This window comes from Balaenoptera physalus, assembly GCF_965194825.1.
Source record: "Balaenoptera physalus genome assembly, chromosome: 2".
In the NCBI taxonomy this organism is placed as follows: Eukaryota; Metazoa; Chordata; class Mammalia; order Artiodactyla; family Balaenopteridae; genus Balaenoptera; species Balaenoptera physalus.
In genome coordinates this window covers 143,747,290-143,768,151 of record NC_138883.1, presented here as the reverse complement: position 1 = coordinate 143,768,151, position 20,862 = coordinate 143,747,290, and the positions used below count along the sequence as shown (strand labels likewise).

Sequence of the window (20,862 nt, the reverse complement as noted above, 5' to 3'; positions counted from 1 at the left end):
CTCGCCACGCCCACTGGGTGGCGATTGGCCCTTCATACTTCCGTTCCATTCCGCCCCGCCCCGCTAGGGGTCGCTGTGCTGCGCTACAGTGGGCTCAGCGCATCTCAAACTAGGCGGAAGCGGCTTTCTGGCCTGCGCTTTATAGGCCTCTCTTGTGTTTCCTGTTTCCTTTTACCAAGGACCCGCCGACATGGTAGGTGTTTTTGTCTCCAAGCTGGTACCCTTGACAATCGTTCTCCATCCGCCGCTTTGCACGGCCCCCAGCCCGCGAGGAGGGGCGCAGTACCCTGTGAGGCCGAAGCCTCCGTGGGCCGCTGGCTTCCGCGTTGACCCCGCGCTCCAGCACTGCCCGGCCGGCCTTCTCCCCTCCTGGGCTCAGACCCAGCCCACGAACCCCGCTCCGGTCAGGGCGTGACGCCGCGCTGTTCCCCGGAGGGGGTTCCTGAGTCGCGAGTGACCATGTGTTCTCCACCCGCAGGGCCGCGTTCGCACCAAAACCGTGAAGAAGGCGGCCCGGGTCATCATTGAGAAGTACTACACGCGCCTGGGCAACGACTTCCACACCAACAAGCGCGTGTGCGAGGAGATCGCCATCATTCCCAGCAAGAAGCTCCGCAACAAGATCGCAGGGTGAGTTCAGTCGGCGCTTGGCCTCCAGGGCCTGCTGGGAGACGGAGAGCCGTGGCCCCGCGGGTGGGTCGTGGGAGCTGGGTTAGCACGAGTCTCCCGCTGCTCCGAGAAGAGCGCTGCAGGTGTGCCTTTGCCGGGTTTCTTGGTGGGGTTGTCTTATGTTCGCGTTTTATTTGGCGGTTTGACTGGCGGTGGCGCTTGGACGAGGTTAGCCACAGTCGACTTCTGGAAGACTAACGTTAAGTAAGGGCGTACGTGATTTAATGCTAACTTATGTAAATTGGAATTCGAAAGAAAGAAAATGAAGGCTGGGAGGAGGGGTCGTGAAGGTTTGTTGGGAATACTTGATAGCTTTGAAAGCGAATTTGAATAGAGAGGATGTGCGACACCAAAGGGACAGGCATGCCTAGGTAAGCGGAGCTGCGTGTGGAGGTTTTGTGTGTGTAGGAGGTTCAGAGTCAGGGCTTCCAAGGTGGTGAATCCTCTCCCTTCTCACTGCGGGAAGAGAACTAAAACTCCTACATACACATCCAGACGTTCTGGGTACCAGTGGGAGCCAGTGTGTGTTCTTGGGCATTTGTACTTTGTAGCTATGTCACACATCTGATGAAGCGGATTCAGAGAGGCCCAGTGAGAGGTATCTCCATCAAGCTGCAGGAGGAGGAGAGAGAGAGGAGAGATAATTACGTGCCTGAGGTAAACTTTCTGGGTCTTATTCTGGACCTCTTGTTCATCCTGAAAGATAAAGCAGGTTTCTGAGAACTGTTTCAGGTACCTGGTTTTCAAAGAGACCTCAGCTGAGTCTCCATATACCCCTTGACCAGCTGTAGGTGCCCATAATCTACCTGCCTGTATGTTAGCTTCTGTTCTAACCTGTTGGGATCATGTAAGTCCATTCTGTTTTATACATGAGAGCCTTTTAATGATGTTTGTTCGGTGACTTATGTCTTCTGGTTTGATTATTTGCCCTAGCATAGTATTCCTGAAGTATAAACCCAATCTTAAGGTTATCTAAATACTGAATTCGTGGGATCCTATTGTATCCTCTCTATGCCACCCATCCCCGCCCCCCACCCCCTTTTTTTGTCCCTCATTTAAGAATCTTGGAGAAAAGGCAGGGAAGGTGAGAGATACCTCATTGCTATTTGGGGCCTGCCTTGTTCCTTCTAGGTCTCAGCCCTGGATCAGGAAATCATTGAAGTAGATCCTGACACTAAGGAAATGCTGAAGCTCTTGGTAAGTGTTTGCTGAATTCCTAAAGTAGGGCTTCCCTGGTCACCAACCATCAGTAGCTTTATATTATACTATAGTAATACCTCTAGGTAACACTTACTGAGTCATTAAAATATATTAGGTAATCTCAACGTTTCTATATGGTGTTTCCCTTTTCCTCAGTATGTCCTATGAGGCACATCCTGTTATTTACATTTTATAGAAGATGAAATGGTAACTTCAAGGCTAGTAGGTGGCAGGGATAGGAATCCATCCACCCTTCTAACCACTAACCTAGACTGCCTCCAAAGTGGGTTTAGCTAGTAATTGAAGGTTCAGTTTGCCCTCCACACGAGGACAACTCCCAAATCCAGTGGCTGTTCTCCCAGGACTTCCAGAGCACTCCTTCTCTCAGTTCCTTCTGTTCTCTTCTCGATTTTGTGGCTGGCTTCTCACATTTACCCCCTTGGTCCCATCCCTAGTTCTCTTTTCAGTCTGCCTGCTTACTTCTGTGTCTGTATGCTAACCACTCAAATGAGCTGTGGTCTCATTTCCAGTTGCTAACTGGGGACTACTTCGGTAGTTCAGCTATCTTCAGTACAATTTGATAAGTGTGTCTTCTGTGACATATCTTAGTACTTTAGCAGTTTGGTGAAAGCATGAGCTTCAAAGTCCAGGAGGCAGTTGGTGATTTAGAGCAAATTTATTTTTCCTTTTTATGATCATGAAACGTCTAAGACGTTCAAAAAGATAATGAATAGAGTGAACTCCCATATACTACCCTCTAGTCTCAGAAAAACATAACCAGTACAGCTAAAGCCTGCTACAGATCATTTTCTCCTGAAATACTACTCTGGAATGCATCTTTTTAGTTTCAACTGTAAAATTGGTTTTTGAGGATAAAATGAGGAATTAAGTTCTGGTTATATGGTGGGCCCTTGGGTTCTTTTTTTTTTTTTTTTAACATCTTTATTGGAGTATAATTGCTTTACAATAGTGTGTTAGTTTCTGCTTTATGACAAAGTGAATCAGCTATACATATGCTGTTGGGTTCTTTGCACTTAGATTGAGCCACCTTAAAGGCAGGCCCTGACCTTGTCCTACCACTACTCTACCCGGGCCCTTCACAAATGTTGATTGCATAAGTGATGCCTCCTACCTGAGGGCTGGTCCTGGAAATGAAGTGGCACTGTATATGCCTTAGAGTAGTGATTCTCAAAGGGACAGATTTTGCACCCCCCAGGGAACATTTGGTAATAGCTGGACACATTTTTGGTTGTCACAGCTGGGGGATACTAGCAGACATTAGTGGATAGAGTCCAGGGATGCTGTTAAATGTCTTAAAGTGCACAGGACAGCTCCTTCATGGCTGACTGTGGAGGATCCTTCAGATCGCAGGTAGACCCCCTACAGAGTTTATTGCTCTGGGGTGGGGAGGAGAAGGCTCTCTTGGTTTTCTGCAGGGTCCCACCAATCTGACCCCAAGGTTGTGGAGGCTGACAAAAGCATAGCCTAATGGTGGTGCCGGGGCTCGGGACACAGATCTCACCAGTACAGCCACACTAAGCCCCTTTTTATTGTTCCAGGACTTTGGCAGTCTGTCCAACCTGCAGGTCACTCAGCCTACAGTTGGGATGAATTTCAAAACACCACGTGGAGCCGTTTGAATCTTTCTGCTGTGCTGTAATATTTTCAATAAACCTCGGACAACAACCGTGCCTGTGTCATCTGTGGGGTTGGGTGCCGGTGGAGCTAAGGGCAGGAATTCTTTCTCAAGGGAGAAGTATCCTGAAGAAGAGCGGTCTGCAGTGTGACGCACCTGTAAGTGGCCTGTGGGCAGTGCCCATACAGATTATGGATGTATTAGGAGGCCTGAGTCTGGACACCTGCATCACTGCTTTGGTTGCCAGCTCTACCCTTCTTGGTCCTCACAGGCCCTGAGCACGCACTCTGGCTTCAGACAAAAGTCAGGAGCTGCCTTTCCCTCCTCACCCTGTATGCCCGCGTGTTTGCGCTTCAGCCTCTTCTGAGTACATGCAGTTTGGGTTAATGAACCTGCCCATCTTGAAAGGGTAACGCTCCTCACGTGTGTGAGGGTTGGGCTTTCTGTGGGTGGGAGATAGGATGGGTGTGGAGGCCATTACCTGGAGCATAGGAGATTGAGTGTGAATGGATGTGTGGGGGAGGATCAGTGAAACACAAGGGGATGTGTCAGTTCAAGGGAGGCCGAGCTCACTAGGTGGATCCCACTGGGTGGATCCCGGGTGGGTGGATCTGAGCTTGGGGAGCTGCTGAGGCTGTGGGTCCAACTCTGTGTTGTGGAGAGTGTTGGGTTGGGCTGGTCCCTGCTGAGCAGTGGGAGGACAGCTTGCAGCACAGGCTCCTCTGCTTGACTGTCCTGGGCTGAGCTGGGCCTCTGTGTACGTGTGCATGTCAAGATCTCTGCAAGGTAGTGGCAGGACCTAGGTCAGTCTGGCTCTCCATTGATCCTTGCACATCTGGTTCTGTCAGGCAGATATGTGCAACAAACATCCTAAAAATGTGTATTGTAGCAATACAAAAATTGTAACAATTTTGATACAATTTCAAACTTGAAAAATTGCAAGAATATATAGCACAAAGAACTTTAAATACTCTTACCCGACCTCAGCTCACATTTTGCCCCAATTGCTTTATATTCTGTCTCTATACACACTTTTTTTTTCTGATCCATTAGGATCAAGTTAGAGATGGGCCCTTTTGTTCCAAATATTTTATTGTCAGTTTGCTAAGAACAAGCATAACCGCAGATCAATAATCATAATCGGGAAATCTAACATTGATATGATACTGTTACCTAATCCATAGTCCATTATAAAATTTTGCCAATTTTCCCAATAATATCTTCCATAGTTTTCTTTCCTGGTTCAGAATCCATCCCAGAATTACTACATCTAGTTCTCATGTCCTTCAGCTTTCTTTCCATGTCTGTCTTTGAAAAGTATTGGCTGATTTTGTAGAATGTCCTTCAATTTGGGTTTGATGTCGGCTCAATTAGATTTAATTGAGCTTTTTTCTGTAGGAATACAGATGGTTCCTGACTTAAAATGGTTCGATTTAAGATTTTTTGATTTTAGGATGGTGTGAAAGTGATACGTATTCAGTGGATATTACTTCAAATACGGAATTTTGATCTTTTCCCAGGCTAGTAATACGTGGTAGGGCTCATGATTCTGGGCGGTGGCAGTGAGCCACAGCCCCTAGTCAGCTATGTGATCTCAAAGGTAAACACCCAATACACTTAACTATTCTGTACCCATACAAACATTGTTTCACTTTCAGTACAGTGTTCAATATGTGAGATACCCAATACTTTATTATAAAATGGGCTTTGTGTTAGATGACTTTGCTTAACTGTAGGCTAATGTGTTAGCACATTAAAAATAGCCTCAGCTAAGCTATGATGTTCAGTAGGTTGTATATTAAATGTATTTTTGACTTAGGGTATTTTCAATTTACGATGGGTTTATTGCAACATAACCCCATCATAAGTCAAGGAAGATGTGTACCACAGAAGCGATACTGTGTACTTGATGGATCATATTGGGAGGCACAGAATACTTGGTGAGTTTTAGTGATGTTTACTTTGAGCACTTGGATTAAGGGGCATCTGTCAAGTTTCTCCACTGTAAGTTGTAAAGAGGTATTTCTAGGCTAAATATCCTGTTCTTCAACTTTTCACTCACTAGTTATAGCATCTATTAATATTTTAACTCCATTATTACCTTTATACTTATTAGTATTGTACAGTAAGGAAAAGCTTTCTCTTAAAACTTTTTCTTTCCATTTTTTGGTGTGGAGTCGGGCATTCTCAGCAAATACTCTTGCCTTCTAAATACAGCTCCGTATAAAGAAGCCTTTCCTCTTGGTTTTTGGTATCAATGATGAGGAAAGGGGTGGGCTTTCTGTATGGGGGGAGAAATTAGAGCTGGGTTAAAATTACCAATGGGTAAGAAAATTAACAAAATGCCAAACCAGCAACAAGGCCGTTTGCTGCGACGTTTGCCACACTCGCCCACTAGGAGGCAGTGTCATTGCTATTCTACATCTGCCTGGCTCCTCTACTTCTAAGGCCCTGTGCTCTAGATAACTTAGATGAGGGATGGGAAGGGTCGGGGGAGGAGGAGGAAGCCGACTTGGGCCACATGAAGAAGCTGTTTTATCCTCCCATCAGTGTCGAGGAGCTTCTCTAGGCCTTAGTTTTTTCATCTGTAAAATAAGACCTGTGCTCATTGGAACTTCCTGTGGAGCTTGTTAAAAGCAGGTGGCCAGGCCCTGCCCCTGATTTGGGCCGTGATTTGTGCTTCAGGAGGTGGGTGGGGCCTGCGTGGGTGTTTTCACAGGTACTTGCTGGCAGTTCCGATCCCAGCTGGGTTTGGAAGTTGCCAGCTTAGCGTCTAGCTCTGGCTGGCCCTCGGTGCAGTCTCACATGTTTGGGGTCAGCTAATGCTCTTCGCATAAAATAGACAAGAGATTCTTCTGCCTTCTGTGTCACAGACTCTGCTTCTTCAAGATTTGAAAGTGCCCCAGGAAAGTTTTGGAGGTAATTATCTTCTTTTTTTCTATATTGCCCTTAGTTGTGTTAAAGTATAGTTTTCAACAAAGTGAAATGGCTCTCATACAGATGGATATAAAATGAACACATGTTAAGCATTTTTAAAAACTCAGAACTGAGATGTTACAGTCAGTTCAAAGGAGAAGTCAAGGACAAATTTGGAGTAAAAGAACGTTGAAATGAATTTATAAATGGACACAAAACTGACTTCCACAGGAGGGAAGTCAGCTGAACCTCTACCCAACAGAATTTATTTGCATTTGTCTATAGATAAGAATTATTTGTATTATCAGGTATCTACAACTTACAGAGTTGTAAAATAGCTCTAAGGGAGTGAAAGGTGCAGAGCCTCTCTGTTGAATCCAAATCAGAACCCAGGTTGTTGCTCTTAACAGTTGAAGCACAAATTTTCCCCTCTATCTGTAAATTCATATTCTCTGTATTGCCTATGTTGTTAATATTTTTAATTTTATTAGTATATAATTAATTATAGTTTTTCTCTCATAATTAGGAAAACTCCATGTTATTATGTGTCATTTTAAATGTTACGTTTGTTTTCTTTTCTAAATTAAACTTGTCAGATGTTTATTTTATCCATAGTTTCAAAGAACTAGCAGTTGGAGGTGTAACTTTCTTTTTACTTTACTTGAGGTTGCTGCTTTTCCTCATTAGATACTGGAAAAAAACAAACCACCGGATTCAATTGTGAGGAATGTGAGTAAAGCTCATTTTCTCTTTTTCAACTGCAGGGGTCAGCAAACTATGCGCAGCTGCCTGTTTCTGGGTAAGCCATGAACTAAGAATGGTTTTCACTTTTCTAAATGCTTTAAAACAATAGCAACAACAAGAGAATACTGTGGCCTGTGGAAACTATACAATTCAAATCAGTGTCTACATACAGAGTTTCATTGGGATGCAGCCACATTCGTTTACAAATTGTAGATGGCTGTTTTCCTGATACACTGGCTGAATTAAATAGTTGCCACAGAGACAGTACGCGGCAGTGTTACCACTTTGCAGTACAGATTGCAGTTATACATTTATAACTCAATAGTGTTTTGAGGGCCATACCTATCACCATATCGTGACATTTAATTTTTAAAAAATTATTAGTGCATACTTAACGTTAAAAAAAAGAGAACCCTCCCCGCCCAGTCTCGGAACGCGCAGGGAGACGGCGGCCCGGGGCGGGGGTGCGCGTGCGCCCTGGGCCCGGGTCCCCGAGGAGCCATAATCCTGGAGGGACCCGCTCCCAGGAGTCATGTCCCTGCGCCCCGGCCCCCGGGAGACATAATTCCTGCGCCCCGGCCAGGCCCCTAGGAACCGTGTCCACAAGTCCCAGGGGCCGGCGTGGCAGGCGCCGGGCTCACTCCAGGGGGGGGCGGGCGCCGCGAGCCCCTTCCTGCAGGGGCGCCTGTGCCGCGGCCCGGCGGTCGGGGAGCCCGGGGGGCGCGGGGGACCAGGAGAGCAGTGGACAGAGAGGCCTGGGCGCCGCCGGTCCGTGTTGCTGTTTACGCTGCGGGCGCGCAGTGCCCCCTGCCCGCCCGCCCGCTGCTCCCCCGCTCGCTGCTCCCTCGCCCGCTCCAACATGCCCTCAGTGCGCCTGCCGCCGCGCCCCGGGCGCTAGACCGCGCGGCCGCCATGGGGAATGGGATGAACAAGATCCTGCCTGGCCTGTATATCGGCAACTTCAAAGATGCCAGAGATGCAGAGCAATTGAGCAAGAACAAGGTGACACACATTCTATCTGTGCACGACAGTGCCAGGCCAACATTGGAGGGGGTTAAATACCTGTGCATTCCAGCAGCGGATTCACCATATCAAAATGTGACAAGACATTTCAAAGAAAGTATTAAATTCATCCACGAGTGCGGTCTGCGAGGTGAGGGCTGCCTTGTTCACTGCCTGGCTGGCGTCTCCAGGAGCGTGACTCTGGTGGTTGCATACATCATGACGGTCACCGACTTCGGCTGGGAAGATGCCCTGCGCACTGTGCGTGCAGGGAGGTCCTATGCAAACCCCAACCTGGGCTTCCAGAGGCAGCTCCAGGAGTTTGAGGAGCACCAGGTCCGTCAGTTCCGCCAGTGGCTGAAGGAGGAGTACGGAGAGAGCCCTTTGCGGGATGCGGAAGAAGCCAGAGGCATTCTGGCCACCCCAGGGATTCTGAAGTACTGGGCCTCTCTCAGAAGACTGTAATGTACCTGAAATGTTGCAAAGCCAGAGTTTAGGTGCTGCCCAGAAGAAAAGCAGCCAGAGTTTAGGTGCTGCCCAGAAGAAAAGCAACCAGAGTTCATTTTTCAGTGTCCAGAAGTAATTTGTGAACTCGCCTGCTTTCATTTTAAACAATACATATGCAATTGTGTCATCAAAAAAAAAAAAAAAGAAAAAGAAAAAGAGAAAACTGGGCTTTAAATATTATGTTTTTAAGGTATGAGTAGCCCATTCATTAGGTAGGCAAGGGAAGCTGTTTACCAATGGTGAGTTAATTTCTCTGGAAGAAACGTGTGCAGAGTAAGTAAACTTATTTAAAACTATTAGCCTTTGGGTGAGAATGGTTGCTTAAAGGGGTGAGAATGGTTGCTTAAAGAGTTGAGAACATTGGGAGCAATATCAGTAGTCAATTCAAAACAAGGCAAATGATTTTGAATGGTTTTCCTTGGTTCTTGATGAGTCAAAAAATGTTACCAATACTGCTTAGCTGTTTATGCAAGAGTCAATGCCAACTTTGAAGAGTCTAAAGAATTAGCCTCTAGAATAATCTGCATAGAACAACTACAGGTGAGAATATTTTTAAAGATGAGAAATCACTGATTCAGTATAACCTGAAGTGGGAATTGGCTGAGCTAATGTTACAGCTGATTTTGGTAGAAATACGTGAAGAGCAGAAAGGGCTTATTTGGACAGACTTCAAAGCTTGCAGAAATGTAAAGGGTTTAAAACCTGTGCTATTCATTATGTTACTCATTAATACGTATTCTGTAGAAAATATCTAAATCTGTCAATTATTGAACCAGTACTGTTAGCAGTGAATTTTACTCACTCTCATAGAGTTAACCATCATCAGTTCCATGAATTTTGGTAGTTGTATTTAACTGTGGCAAAGTTTTTTTTTAACATATAACATAATACTTGTTATTTTAACCATTCATAATTGTACAATTAGAGGCAATAAATATGTTTACAGTGTTATGGTAACCATCATCACTATGTCTAAAACTTTTTCCTCATCCCCAACAAAAACCGTGTACTCGGTAAACAATAACTCCCTATTCCCCATATCACATATTGTTTATCCATTCATATTTTGGTGGACATTTTGGTTGCTTCTGCTTTTTGGTTGTTGTGCATGCTGCTGCTATGAACATGGGTGTACAAATATCTGTTTAAATCCCTGCTTTCAGTTATTTTGAGTATATACCAAGAACTGGAATTGCTAGTTCATGTAGTAAATCTATGTTTAATTTTTTGAGGAAATGCCATACTATTTTCCACAGCAAGTGCACTATTTTACATTCCTACCAGCAGTGTACAAGAGTTCCAATTTCTCCACATCCTTGCCAAAACTTGTTACTTTCTGGGGTTTTTTTTGGTTTTGATTTTGTTTTTTTGATAATAGCCATCCTCGTGAGTGTGAAGTGGTATCTCATTGTAGTTTTGATTTGCATTTCTATAATGATTAGTGATGTTGAGCATCTTTTTAGGTGTTTATTGGCCATATGTATATCTTCTATGAAGAAATGTCTGTTCAAGTTCTTTGTCAGTTTTTAAATTGGGTGTTACTGAGTTGTAGGAGTTCTTTGTATATTCTGGATATTAATTCTTTATCAGATATGATTTGCAAATATTTTCCCTCATTCTGTGGGTTGTCTTTTCTCTCTGTTGATAATGTCCTTTGATGCACAAAAGTTTTAACTTTTGACAGAGTTCAGTGTGTTATTTTTTCTTTTATTGCTTATGCTTTTGGTGTCATATCTAAGAATCCTTCGCCAAATCCACAGGCATGAAGAATTACTCCTATGTTTTCTTTCAAGAATTTTATGGTTTTAGCCCTTATATTTAATCCTTTGATACATTTTGTGTTAATTTTTGTATATGGTATGAGGTAGGGGTCCAACTTCATTCTCTTGCATATGGAAATCCTGTTGTCCCAGCGTCATCTGTTAAGGAGACTATTCCTTTCCCATTGATTGGACTTGAGACCCTTGTCAAAAGTCAGTTAGCCATAAATGTATGGGTTTGTTTCTGAACTCTCAATTCTTTTCCATTGGTCTATAAGTCTGTCCTTCTGTCAGTCCACAGCGTTTTGATTACTGTAGCTTTGTAGTGAGCTACGAAGTGTGAGTCCTCCCACTTTGTTCTTTTTTAAGATTTTTTTTTTTTTTTTTTGTCTACCTGGGCTGTATAAGTTTGCTAGTGCTGCCATAACAAAATACCACAGACTTAAACAGAGATTTATTTTCTTACAGTTCTGGAGGCTAGAAGTCCAGGATCAAGATGTAAGCAGGTTTGATTTCTCCCGAGGCCTCTCTTCTTGCCTTGGAGCTAGCTGTCTTCTTGCTATGTCCTCACATGCTCTTCTCTATGCATGCATAGCCCTGGTCTCTGTGTGTCCAAATTTCCTCATCTAATAAGGACACCGGTCAGATTAGACTAGGGCCCACCCTAACGGACTCATTGTAACATAATTACCTCTATAAAGGCCCTGTCTGCAAATATAGTCATATTCTGAGGTACTGGAGGTTAAGGCTTCTGCATATGAATTTTGGGGAATACAGTTCAGCCTATTACATGGACTCCATGCACTGAATTTGAGAATCAGCTTTTCCATTTCTGCAAAAAACGCCCACTGGAATTTTAATAGGAGTTGCTCTGAATTTTGTAGATGCTTTGGGTAGTATTGACATCTCGACAGTAGTAAGTCTTCCAGTCCATGAGCATGGGATGTCTTTCCACTTATTTAGATCTTCTTTAATTTCTTAGAGGAATATTTTGTAATTTTCAGGGAACAAGGCTTTCACTCCTTGCTTAAATTTATTCCCAGGCATTTTATTCTTTTAGATTGCACTATAGTGGTATAATAAATATATATTTGGTCTTTCTCCCCAGTTCTTGGCACAAAATCTTCTAAAACCCTTGGAATTTCCTGAGCGTTATTCATAATAAGCCCCTTTCAACCATACCTGAGTTTATGCTAATGAGGTGACTCTTGGTGGGCTATAGATCGCTTCAGGATGGGGGCTAGTTGCTAGAGGAACCAACCATGTGAATAGAGGCTTGGAACTTTTTAGCCCCACCGCCTGACCTGTGGAGGGGAGGGGGCTGGAAATTGAGTTAATCACCAATAGCCAATGATTTAATCCATCATGTCTACATATTTGAACCTCCATAAAAACTCTTAAGTGATGGGGTTTGGAGAGCTTCCAGGTTGGTGAATGTGTGCTGGGAGGGTGGCACATCCCAAACTCCTTGGGGACAGAAGATCCTGTGCTGAGGATCCTTCCAGACCTCACCCTATATACCTCTTGGTCTGGCTGTTCATTTGTATCCTTTATAATAAACCAGTAATAGTAAAGTTTTTCTCCGAGTTCTGTGAGCTGTTATAGCAAATTACTGAACCTGAGATGGGGTCATGGGAACCCCCAATTTGTAGCCAAATCAGACAGAAGTATGGGTAACCTGGGGACTTAAAACTTGTGACTAGCATCTGAAGTAGGGGGATTGAGATTTTAATCTGTGGGGTCTGCGCTAACTCTGGGTAGTGAGTGTCAGAAGTGAAATAAGTTGTAGGGCACCCAGTTGGTGTCTACAGAGAACTGGCGAATTGCTTGGTGTTGAAAACCCACACATAGATATTATTGTAAATGGAATTGATTTCTCAGTTTTCTTTTCTAATTGTTCATCACTGGTATATAGAAACAACTGATTTTTGCAATTTTGCTGAATTTGTTGATTCACTCTAGTAACCTTCTTGTACATTCCTTGGGATTTTCCATGTGTAGGATCGTGTCACCTATACAGATAGTTTTACTTCTTCATTCCCAATTTGGATGCCTTTATTTTCTTTTCTTGTTTAATTGCTCTGCTAGAATTTCTAGTACAGTGTTAAATAGCAGTGGTGAAAGCAGGCATTCTTGTCTCATTCATGAAATTACAAGTAAAAAGCTTTCAATCTCTCATCGTGGAGCATAATGTTAGCTGTGGTTTTTTTCATAAATGCCCTTTATCATGTTGAGGAATCTTCCCTCTATTCCTAGTTTTTCTGAGAGTTTTTATAATGAAAGAGTGTTGGCTTTTGTAAATGCCTTTTCTGTATCAATTGAGATGACAGTATTTTTTTTCTTTCCTTCTACTACTGTGATATATTACATTCATTTTTCTCTTATGTTGAACCCTTGCATTTCTATTATAAATTCCGCTTTGTCATGGTATATAATCCTTTTAATGTGCTCAATTTGGTTTGCTAGTATTTTGTTGAGGATCTTTGCATTGATATTCATAACGGATTGATTTGTAATTTTCTTTTTTGTGATGGTCTTAATATGGCTTTGGTATTAGGGAAATGCTGACCCCATAGAACGAGATGGGAAGTGTTCTCCTAGTTTATTTCTTTGAAGAGTTTGAGAAGGACTGGTGTTAATTGTTCTTTAGATTTTTGGTAGAATTTACCAGTGAATCCATGTGGTCCTAGACTTTTCTTTGTTGGGAAATTTTTGATTACTGATTCAATGTTTTTACTTGTTATAGGTCTAGTGAGATTTTCCGTTTCTTCAGTCAATTTAGGTAATTTGTGTGTTTCTAGGAATTTGTCCGTTTCATCTAGGTTATCCAATTTTAGAACCCAAAGAAGGATTCCAGTTTTGTTGTTGTTTGTTTGTTTTTTTTTAAATAAATTTATTTATTTATTTATATTTATTTTTGGCTGTGTTGGGTCTTAGTTTCTGTGCGAGGGCTTTCTCCAGTTGCAGCGAGCGGGGGCCACTCTTCATTGCGGTGCGCGGGCCTCACTGTCGCGGCCTCTCCCGTTGCGGAGCACAGGCTCCAGACGCGCAGGCTCTATAGTTGTGGCTCATGGGCTTAGTTGCTCCGTGGCATGTGGGATCTTCCCAGACCAGGGCTTGAACCCGTGTCCCCTGCATTGGCAGTCAGATTCTTAACCACTGTGCCACCAGGAAAGCCCTCCAGTTTTTTCTTTTGTTAAACCTTGGCTATTAGGAGCTAGGGAATGAGAAAATGTGTATGTATGTGTGGATAGTTGAATATAAATATATAAAAATATATTTTTATTTATAAAAGTGCAATTTGATTTAGGACTTCAACCTAACAAATTAAGCTAGCAAAGCAAGTTATTTTCCTTAAAAGAAAATGAATTTTTAAAAATTTTTAAGATTGTTTTTAATTATTTGAACAGGCAGCACATCACGTGGTTCACAATTCAAAAGATAAAAATGAGTTTACGGTGAGCAATCTCCATCAACTCATGTCCTCCAGCCTTCTAGTTCCCCCTTTGCACATGGAGCCCTGTTGTCAGTTTATTTTGTGTCCTAGATATGTTACATGTATATGTGATGGGTTTTAAAGTGTGTCCACACATTATTAAAGCCCCCTCCCTTCAAGAGGTGTAGGTTTCATCCCTCCTCTTGGTTATGGGCTGGACTTAGTGACTCCCTTATAACTAATAGAACATGACAGAAGTGATAGTGTGTAACATCCAAGACTAAGTCATCAATATATTTTGTGACCTCCTCCTTGCTCTTTCTTGGATCAATTGCTCTGTGGCAAGCCAGCTGCCATGTTGCAAAGAAACTGAGGAACTGAGGCCTCCCGGTAACAGCAGTGTAAGAAACTCATCTTGGAAGTAGACAGACCCTCCAGCCCCAGTGAAGCTTTCAGATGATTGCAGCCTGGATAACATCTTTTTTTTTTTTTTTCTTTTTAAAGAGTTCCCGGGTTTTTATTTTATTTTATTTTTTTGGCCACGCCGTGCAGCTTGTAAGATCTTAGTTTCCCAACCAGGGATCAAACCCGTGCCCCCAGCAGTGGAAGCACGGGGTCCCAACCACTGGACTGCCAGGGAAGTCCCAACATCTTATTTTTAAAAATTGAGATATAATTCACATACCATATAATTTTCCCTTTTGAAGTATAAATATAGTGGTTTTTAGTATATTCACAAAATTGTGCAACTCTCACTGCTGTATAACTTGAGAACATTTTGAGTACCTCCAAAGGAAGCCTCATACCAATTCACTCCCCATTTCCCCACCCCCAGCGCATGGCAACCACTAATCTACTCTTAATTTCTATGGATTTGCCTGGAAGTTTCATATAAATGGAATTGTATAATATATGGCCTTTCGTGTCTGGCTTCCTTCACTTAGCATAATGTTTTCAAGGTTCATCCATGTTGTACTTCATTCCTTTGTATGGCTGGATAATATTCCAGTGTATGGATAGTACCACATTTTGTTTCTATATTCATCAGTTTATGAACATTTGGGTTGTTTCAATTTTTTAGTTATTGTGAATAATGCTATGAAATGTATAAAATTTTTTGTGTGATCATATGTTTTCATTTCACTTGAGTATATTACCTAGGAGTGCAATTGTTGGGGTCACATGGTAACTTGATGTTTAGCTTTTTGAAAAATTGCAAAACCGTTTTCCAAAGTAGCTGCGCCATTTTACATTCCAACCAGCAATGTATGGGGATTCCAGTTCCTCCACATTCTCACCAAAACTTGTTATTAACTGCCTTTTTTGATGACGCCATACTAATATGTGTGAAGTGGTATTGTACTGTAGTTTTGTTTTGCATTTCTCTGGTGGTTAAGGATGTTGAGCATCTGCTCATGTGCTTATTAACCATTTGTATATATTCTTTGAAGAAATGTCTATTCAAATCCTTTGCTCATTTAAAAACTGGATTATTTATCTTTTATTGTTGAGTTGCAAGAATTCTTTATATATTCTGATTTCTAGGACCTTCTCAGATACATGATTTGCAAATACTTTCATTCTATCAATTGTTTTTTCACATTTCTGATAGTGTCCTTTGAAGCACAGAGTTCTAAGTTTTGATGAGATCCAATTTATCTTTTTTTCTTTGGTTGCTTATGCTTTAAGTATCATATCTAAGAAATCATTGCCTAATCCAAGGTCACTATGATTTACGCCTATGTTTTCATCTAAAAGTTTTGTAGTTTTAGCTCACATGTTTAGGTTCTTGACCTGTTTTGTGTTAATTTTTGTATGTTGTGTGAGGTAGTGGGTCCAATTTCATTCTTTTGCATGTAGATATACAGTTATCCCAGCCCCATTTGTTGAAGACTGTTCTTTTCCTCATTGAAAGGTCTTGGCACCCTTGTAGGAAATCAGTTAATCATAAATGTAAGGGTTTATTTCTGGACTCTAAATTCTATTCCATTAACTTATGCCTAGCCTTATGCCAGTATTACACAGTCTTGATTACTGTAGCTTTATAGAAAGTTTTAAAATTAGGAAGTGTGTGTATTCCAACTTTGTTGTTCTTTTTCAAGATTGTTTTGGCTTTTCAGGTCTTCAGTATTTCCATATGAATTTTTAGGATCAGCTTGTCAATTACTGCAAAAAAAAAAAAAAAAAAAGCAGTTGGGCCTTTAAAAGGGATTGCATTGAATCCATAAATCAATTTGTGGACTTTATTAGTTTCCTAGGGCTGCCATAGTAAAAACCACAAACTGGGTGGCTTAAAACAATAGAAATGTATTGTCTCATAGTTCTGGAGGTTAGAAGTCTGAAATCAGGGTGTCTTCAGGGCCATGCTTCTTCTGAAACCTATAGGTGAATCCTTTCTTGTCTCTTCCTAGCATCTTTTTATAAGGACACCAACCATATTGATTTAGGGGCACACACCATTCCAGTATGACCTCATCTTAACTAATTACATTTACAAATGACCCTATTACAAATAAGGTTACATTCTGAGGCACTAGGGTTAAGATGTGAATGTATTGTTTTGGGGAGGACACAGTTCAACCCTTAACAGGGACTACTACTGTCTGCCTAACAGTATTAAGTCTTCCAATGCATGAACATGGGATATTTTTCAACTTATTTATTTCAGTGATGTTTTGTAGTTTTCAGTATACAAGCCATGTATTTCTTTATTCCTAAGTAATTTTATTCTTTTTGATGCTATTATAAATGGAATTTTCTTAATTTCATTTTTTAAAATTGAAGTATAGTTGATTTACAATATTGTGGTAGTTTCAGGCGTACAGCAAAGCGATTCAGTTATACATATATATGTGTGTGTATATATATTCTTTTTTTCGATTCTTTCTCATTATAGTTTATTACAAGATATTGAATATAGTTCCTTAACTTCATTTTTTGATTCTATAGTAATAGACTTGACTTTTTTTCTTTTTTTTTTTTTGGCTGCACTAGGTCTTATTTGCAGCATGCGGGATCTTTTAGTTGCAGCATGCGAACTCTTAGTTGCCGCATGTGAGATCTAGTTCCCTGACCAGGGATCGAACCTGGGCCCCCTGCATTGGGAGCACAGAGTCTTAGGCAGTGGACCACCAGGGAAGTCCCTACACTTGATTTTTATATTATTGAAATTGTATCCTGCAACCTTGCTACTGTTGGGGAGAAGGACATTTCCCCCCTACCCATCTTGAGTTCTTCAGGCTGGTATATAATTAAATTGACACAAAACAGATTAACAGGAGGAAAAAAAAATTAATTTGTACACGTGGAGGTCTCATAGAAATGGGACCCTCAAAGTGACCAAAGCAGGCTGTTTATGTATCATTTTTAAGCAAAGAAACAATTATTTGTGAAAATTTAACAAAGGGTCTTGTGCTTGGGGTTGCAGAGTAGTAAAGAAGTAGCAAAATTTGTTAATACAGCTTTCTCAGCCTTGAATTCTCTAGCTCTGATGATAAGGATGCTTTCTATCTTCCTGGTATAGGGAGGATACTTACACATGGGAGATTTTTTTTCCCCTCTTTCAGGGGGAAATAGGGAGGTCAGAGTATTTTTTATATCATTTTTTTCCGCTAGCTGTTTCTTAAGTAATTTTAATTCAAAATAATCAGTATGCCATGTGACATATCTTGGGGTGGCCTGCTCTGAGCCCCAACACTAGCTCTAATGGGTTTTTTTTTTAATTATCTTTTTTTTTAATTTATTTATTTTTGGCTGCGTTGAGTCTTAATTTCTGTGCGAGGGCTTTCTCTAGTTGTGGCAAATGGGGGCCACTCTTCATCGCGGTGCGCGGGCCTCTCACTATCGCGGCCTCTCTTGTTGCGGAGCACAAGCTCCAGACGCACAGGCTCAGTAGTTGTGGCTCACGGGCCCAGTTGCTCCGTGGCACGTGGGATCCTCGCAGACCAGGGCTCAAACCCGCGTCCCCTGCATCGGCAGGCGGATTCTCAATCACTGCGCCACCAGGGAAGCCCTCTAATGGGTTTTTGTGTGTGTGTATTCCTTAGGATTTTCTGTATCCAAGATTATATTATCTGCAAATAGACATAATTTTTCCTTTCCAATATGTAGGCCTTTTATTTCTTTCTTTTTTCTTTTTTTGCCTATTTGTCCTAGTGAGTACCTCCAGTACATTGCCTCAGAACAGTGTTGAATAGAAGGAGTGAGAGCAGATATCTTTGATCTTAGGGAGAAAGTTTCCAGTATTTCACCATTAAGCATGATGTCAGCTGTGGGTTTTTTGTGATGCCCTTTATCAGGTTGAGGAAGTTCCCTTCTATTCCTAGTTTATTAGTGTTTTTATCACAAGAGAGAGTAGAATTTTGTCAAATGCTTTTTCTGTGCTTATTGAGACAATCATGTAGTTATTCTTTATTCTATCAATAAAATGTTTTACAATGATTTTCCTACATTGGACCAATCTTGCATTACTGAGATAAATATCACTTTTTTGTATGTTGCTGCATTCAGTTTGCTGGTTTTTTATAGAGGATTTTTACATTTATATTCATAAATGATATTGGTTTATAGTTCTCTTGTGATATCTTTGTCTGGTTTTGGTATCAGGGTAATACCTCACAAAATGAGTTTGGAAGTGTTCCTTCCTCTTCTGTTTCTAGGAAGAATTTGAGAGGGATGGGTGTTAATTCTTTTTAGAAGTTTGGTAGAATTCAGGGGTAAAGCCATCTGGTCCTGAGTTTTTCTTTGTGGGAAACTTTTTGATCACTCATTCTATCTCTGCTTATTGTAGGTCTAGTCAACTTTTCTATTTCTTACTGAGTCAGTTTCATTAATTTGTGTCTTTCTAGGAATTTGTACATTTCACCTGGTTATCTAATGTGTTGTTATATAGTTATTCATAGTATTCTCTTATAAAACTTCTTATTTCTGTAAGGTTGGTAGCAATGTGCCCCCCCATCTTTCATTCATGATTTTAACAGTTTAAGTCTTTTCTCTTTTTTATTTGTCAGTCTAGCCCAAAGTTTTTCAATTTGTTCTTCTTTCAAAGAATCAACTTCTGGTCTTGTTGATTTTTCTCTATAGTTTTCCTATTTTTATTGCATTTACTTCTGCTATACTCTTTATTATTTCTTTCCTAATGTTTGCTTTGGTTAGTTTGCACTTCTTTTATTGGGTTGGCCAAAATGTTCATCGGGGTTTTCCCATAACATCCGAACAAACTTTTTGGCCAACCCAAACACTAACGTATTAAGAAGCTATTGATTTGAGTTGTCTTCTTTTTTATTGTGTGATTTACAGCTGTAAATTTTTCTGTAAGCACTACTTTCACTCCATTCCATAAATTTTAGCCTCTTATGTTTTCATTTTCATTCATGTCAAAGTATTTTCTAATTTCTCTTGTGACTTATTCATTGATCTATTGGTGATTTAGTATTGTGTTAATTTCCACATATTTGTGAATTTCCAGATTTTCCTGTTATTGATTTCTAGTTTCATTCCATTTTGGTCAGAGAAAATACTTTGTATGAGTTCAGTTTTTTTAAACTTATTGAGACTTACATCATGGCCTATCATATGGCATATCCTGAAGAATGTTCCATGTATGATAGAGAGGAATGTGTATACTTCTGTTGTTGGATGCAGTGTTCTATAGATGCATTCTAAGTGGTTGCCTTATAGTGTTGTTCAAATCGTCTGTTTCCTTGTTGATCTTCTGTCTACTCATTTTATCCATAATTGAAAGTGGAGTATTGAAGACTCCAACAATTATTGTTAAATTGTCTAATTCTCCCTTCAGTTCTGTCAGTTTTTGCTTCATGTATTTTGGTGTTCTGTTATAGGTACATATGTTTATAATTGTTATATCTTCTTGAGAGATTGTCCCTTTTATCATGATAAAATGTCCTTCTTTGTCCCTAGTAACAATTTTTGTTTTAAAGTGTACTTTGTCTGATATTAGTATAGCCACTTCAGTTCTCTTTCAGTTACTGTCTGAATGGTGTATTGTCTCCTCTCCTTTTAGTTTCAACCTATTTGTGTCTGAATCTAAAGTGTGTCTCTTGTAGATAGCGTAAGGTTTGATTGTTTTTTAAAAATCCCTTATGACAATCTCCACCTTAGTTGTAGTGTTTAATCCATTTATATTGAGTGTACTTTCTGATAAGGTGGAATTTATGCCTTCCTTTTGGCTGTTTCCTGTATGTCTTATGTCTTTTTTATTCCTCTATTTCTCCATGACTGCCTTCTTTGTGTTAAATAGATATTCTCTAGTGCACCATTTTAATACCTTGTCATTTCTTTTATTATATAATATCTTTGGAGTTATTTTCTTAGTGGTTGTTCTGGATATCTTAATTAATAATAATCTATTCAATAGTTAAGATTAATTTTATCTCAATAATATACAAAATTTTGCTCCTATATAGCTCTATTTCTCCCTTCCTTTGTGTTGTTATTATCATCCACATTAAATCTTTATATACTGGATGCCCATCCACATCTCACTGCCATGTCATGTCACTGCCTTCTGGCTTCCATAGTTTATGATGAGAAATCAGCTGCTAATCTTATTGAGGATGTCTTGCACATGATATGTGCCATTTCTCTCTGGTGGCCTTTAAGGTTCTCTCCTTGTCTCCAGCTTTCAACAGTTTGATTACAATGTGTCTTGGTATGGCTCTCTTTGAGTTTATCCTACTTGGAGTTCATTGAGCTTCTTGGGTCTGTAGGCAAATGTTTTTCATCAAATTTGGGAAATTTTCTGCCATTATTCCTTTAAATATTCTTTCTGGTCTTTCTTTTCTCCTTCTAGTCTTCTCATTATGCATATGTTGGTACACTTGATGCTGTCCCAGAGGTCTCTGAGGCTTTGTTCAGTTTTCTTTATTTTTTTTCTCCTTTCTATTCCTCAGGACTGGTAAGCCCCATTTACCTATCTTCAAGATCACTGATTCCTTCTTCCACCTGCTGAAATCTGCTGTTGAACACCTCTA

General features: G+C 40.9%; 1 protein-coding gene and 1 pseudogene across 2 annotated transcripts; both read left to right on the top strand.

The window, feature by feature from the left end:
- Positions 1-44: 44 nt before the first annotated feature.
- On the top strand, positions 45-3,555 carry RPS17 (ribosomal protein S17). The gene is made up of 5 exons (XM_082448908.1): positions 45-193; positions 479-630; positions 1,221-1,326; positions 1,801-1,866; positions 3,429-3,555. Exons 1-5 carry the CDS (start codon positions 191-193, stop codon positions 3,507-3,509), a joined length of 408 nt encoding a protein of 135 aa, XP_082305034.1. The 5' UTR covers positions 45-190; the 3' UTR covers positions 3,510-3,555.
- A 372-nt stretch (positions 3,556-3,927) lies between these two features.
- Positions 3,928-18,323, top strand: LOC309654580 (dual specificity protein phosphatase 22 pseudogene; annotated as a pseudogene). Its single transcript, XR_014268280.1, has 2 exons — positions 3,928-8,664; positions 8,698-18,323. The product of XR_014268280.1 is annotated as a dual specificity protein phosphatase 22 pseudogene (transcript).
- The last annotated feature ends 2,539 nt before the right edge of the window (positions 18,324-20,862 follow it).

What these genes read in the sequence shown, in the direction of transcription:
- RPS17 (XM_082448908.1), top strand. An exon ending in GAGATAATTACGTGCCTGAG is followed by an intron (nt 1,327 to 1,800) that starts GTAAACTTTCTG and finishes TGTTCCTTCTAG; the next exon opens with GTCTCAGCCCTGGATCAGGA. An exon ending in AGGAAATGCTGAAGCTCTTG is followed by an intron (nt 1,867 to 3,428) that starts GTAAGTGTTTGC and finishes TTATTGTTCCAG; the next exon opens with GACTTTGGCAGTCTGTCCAA.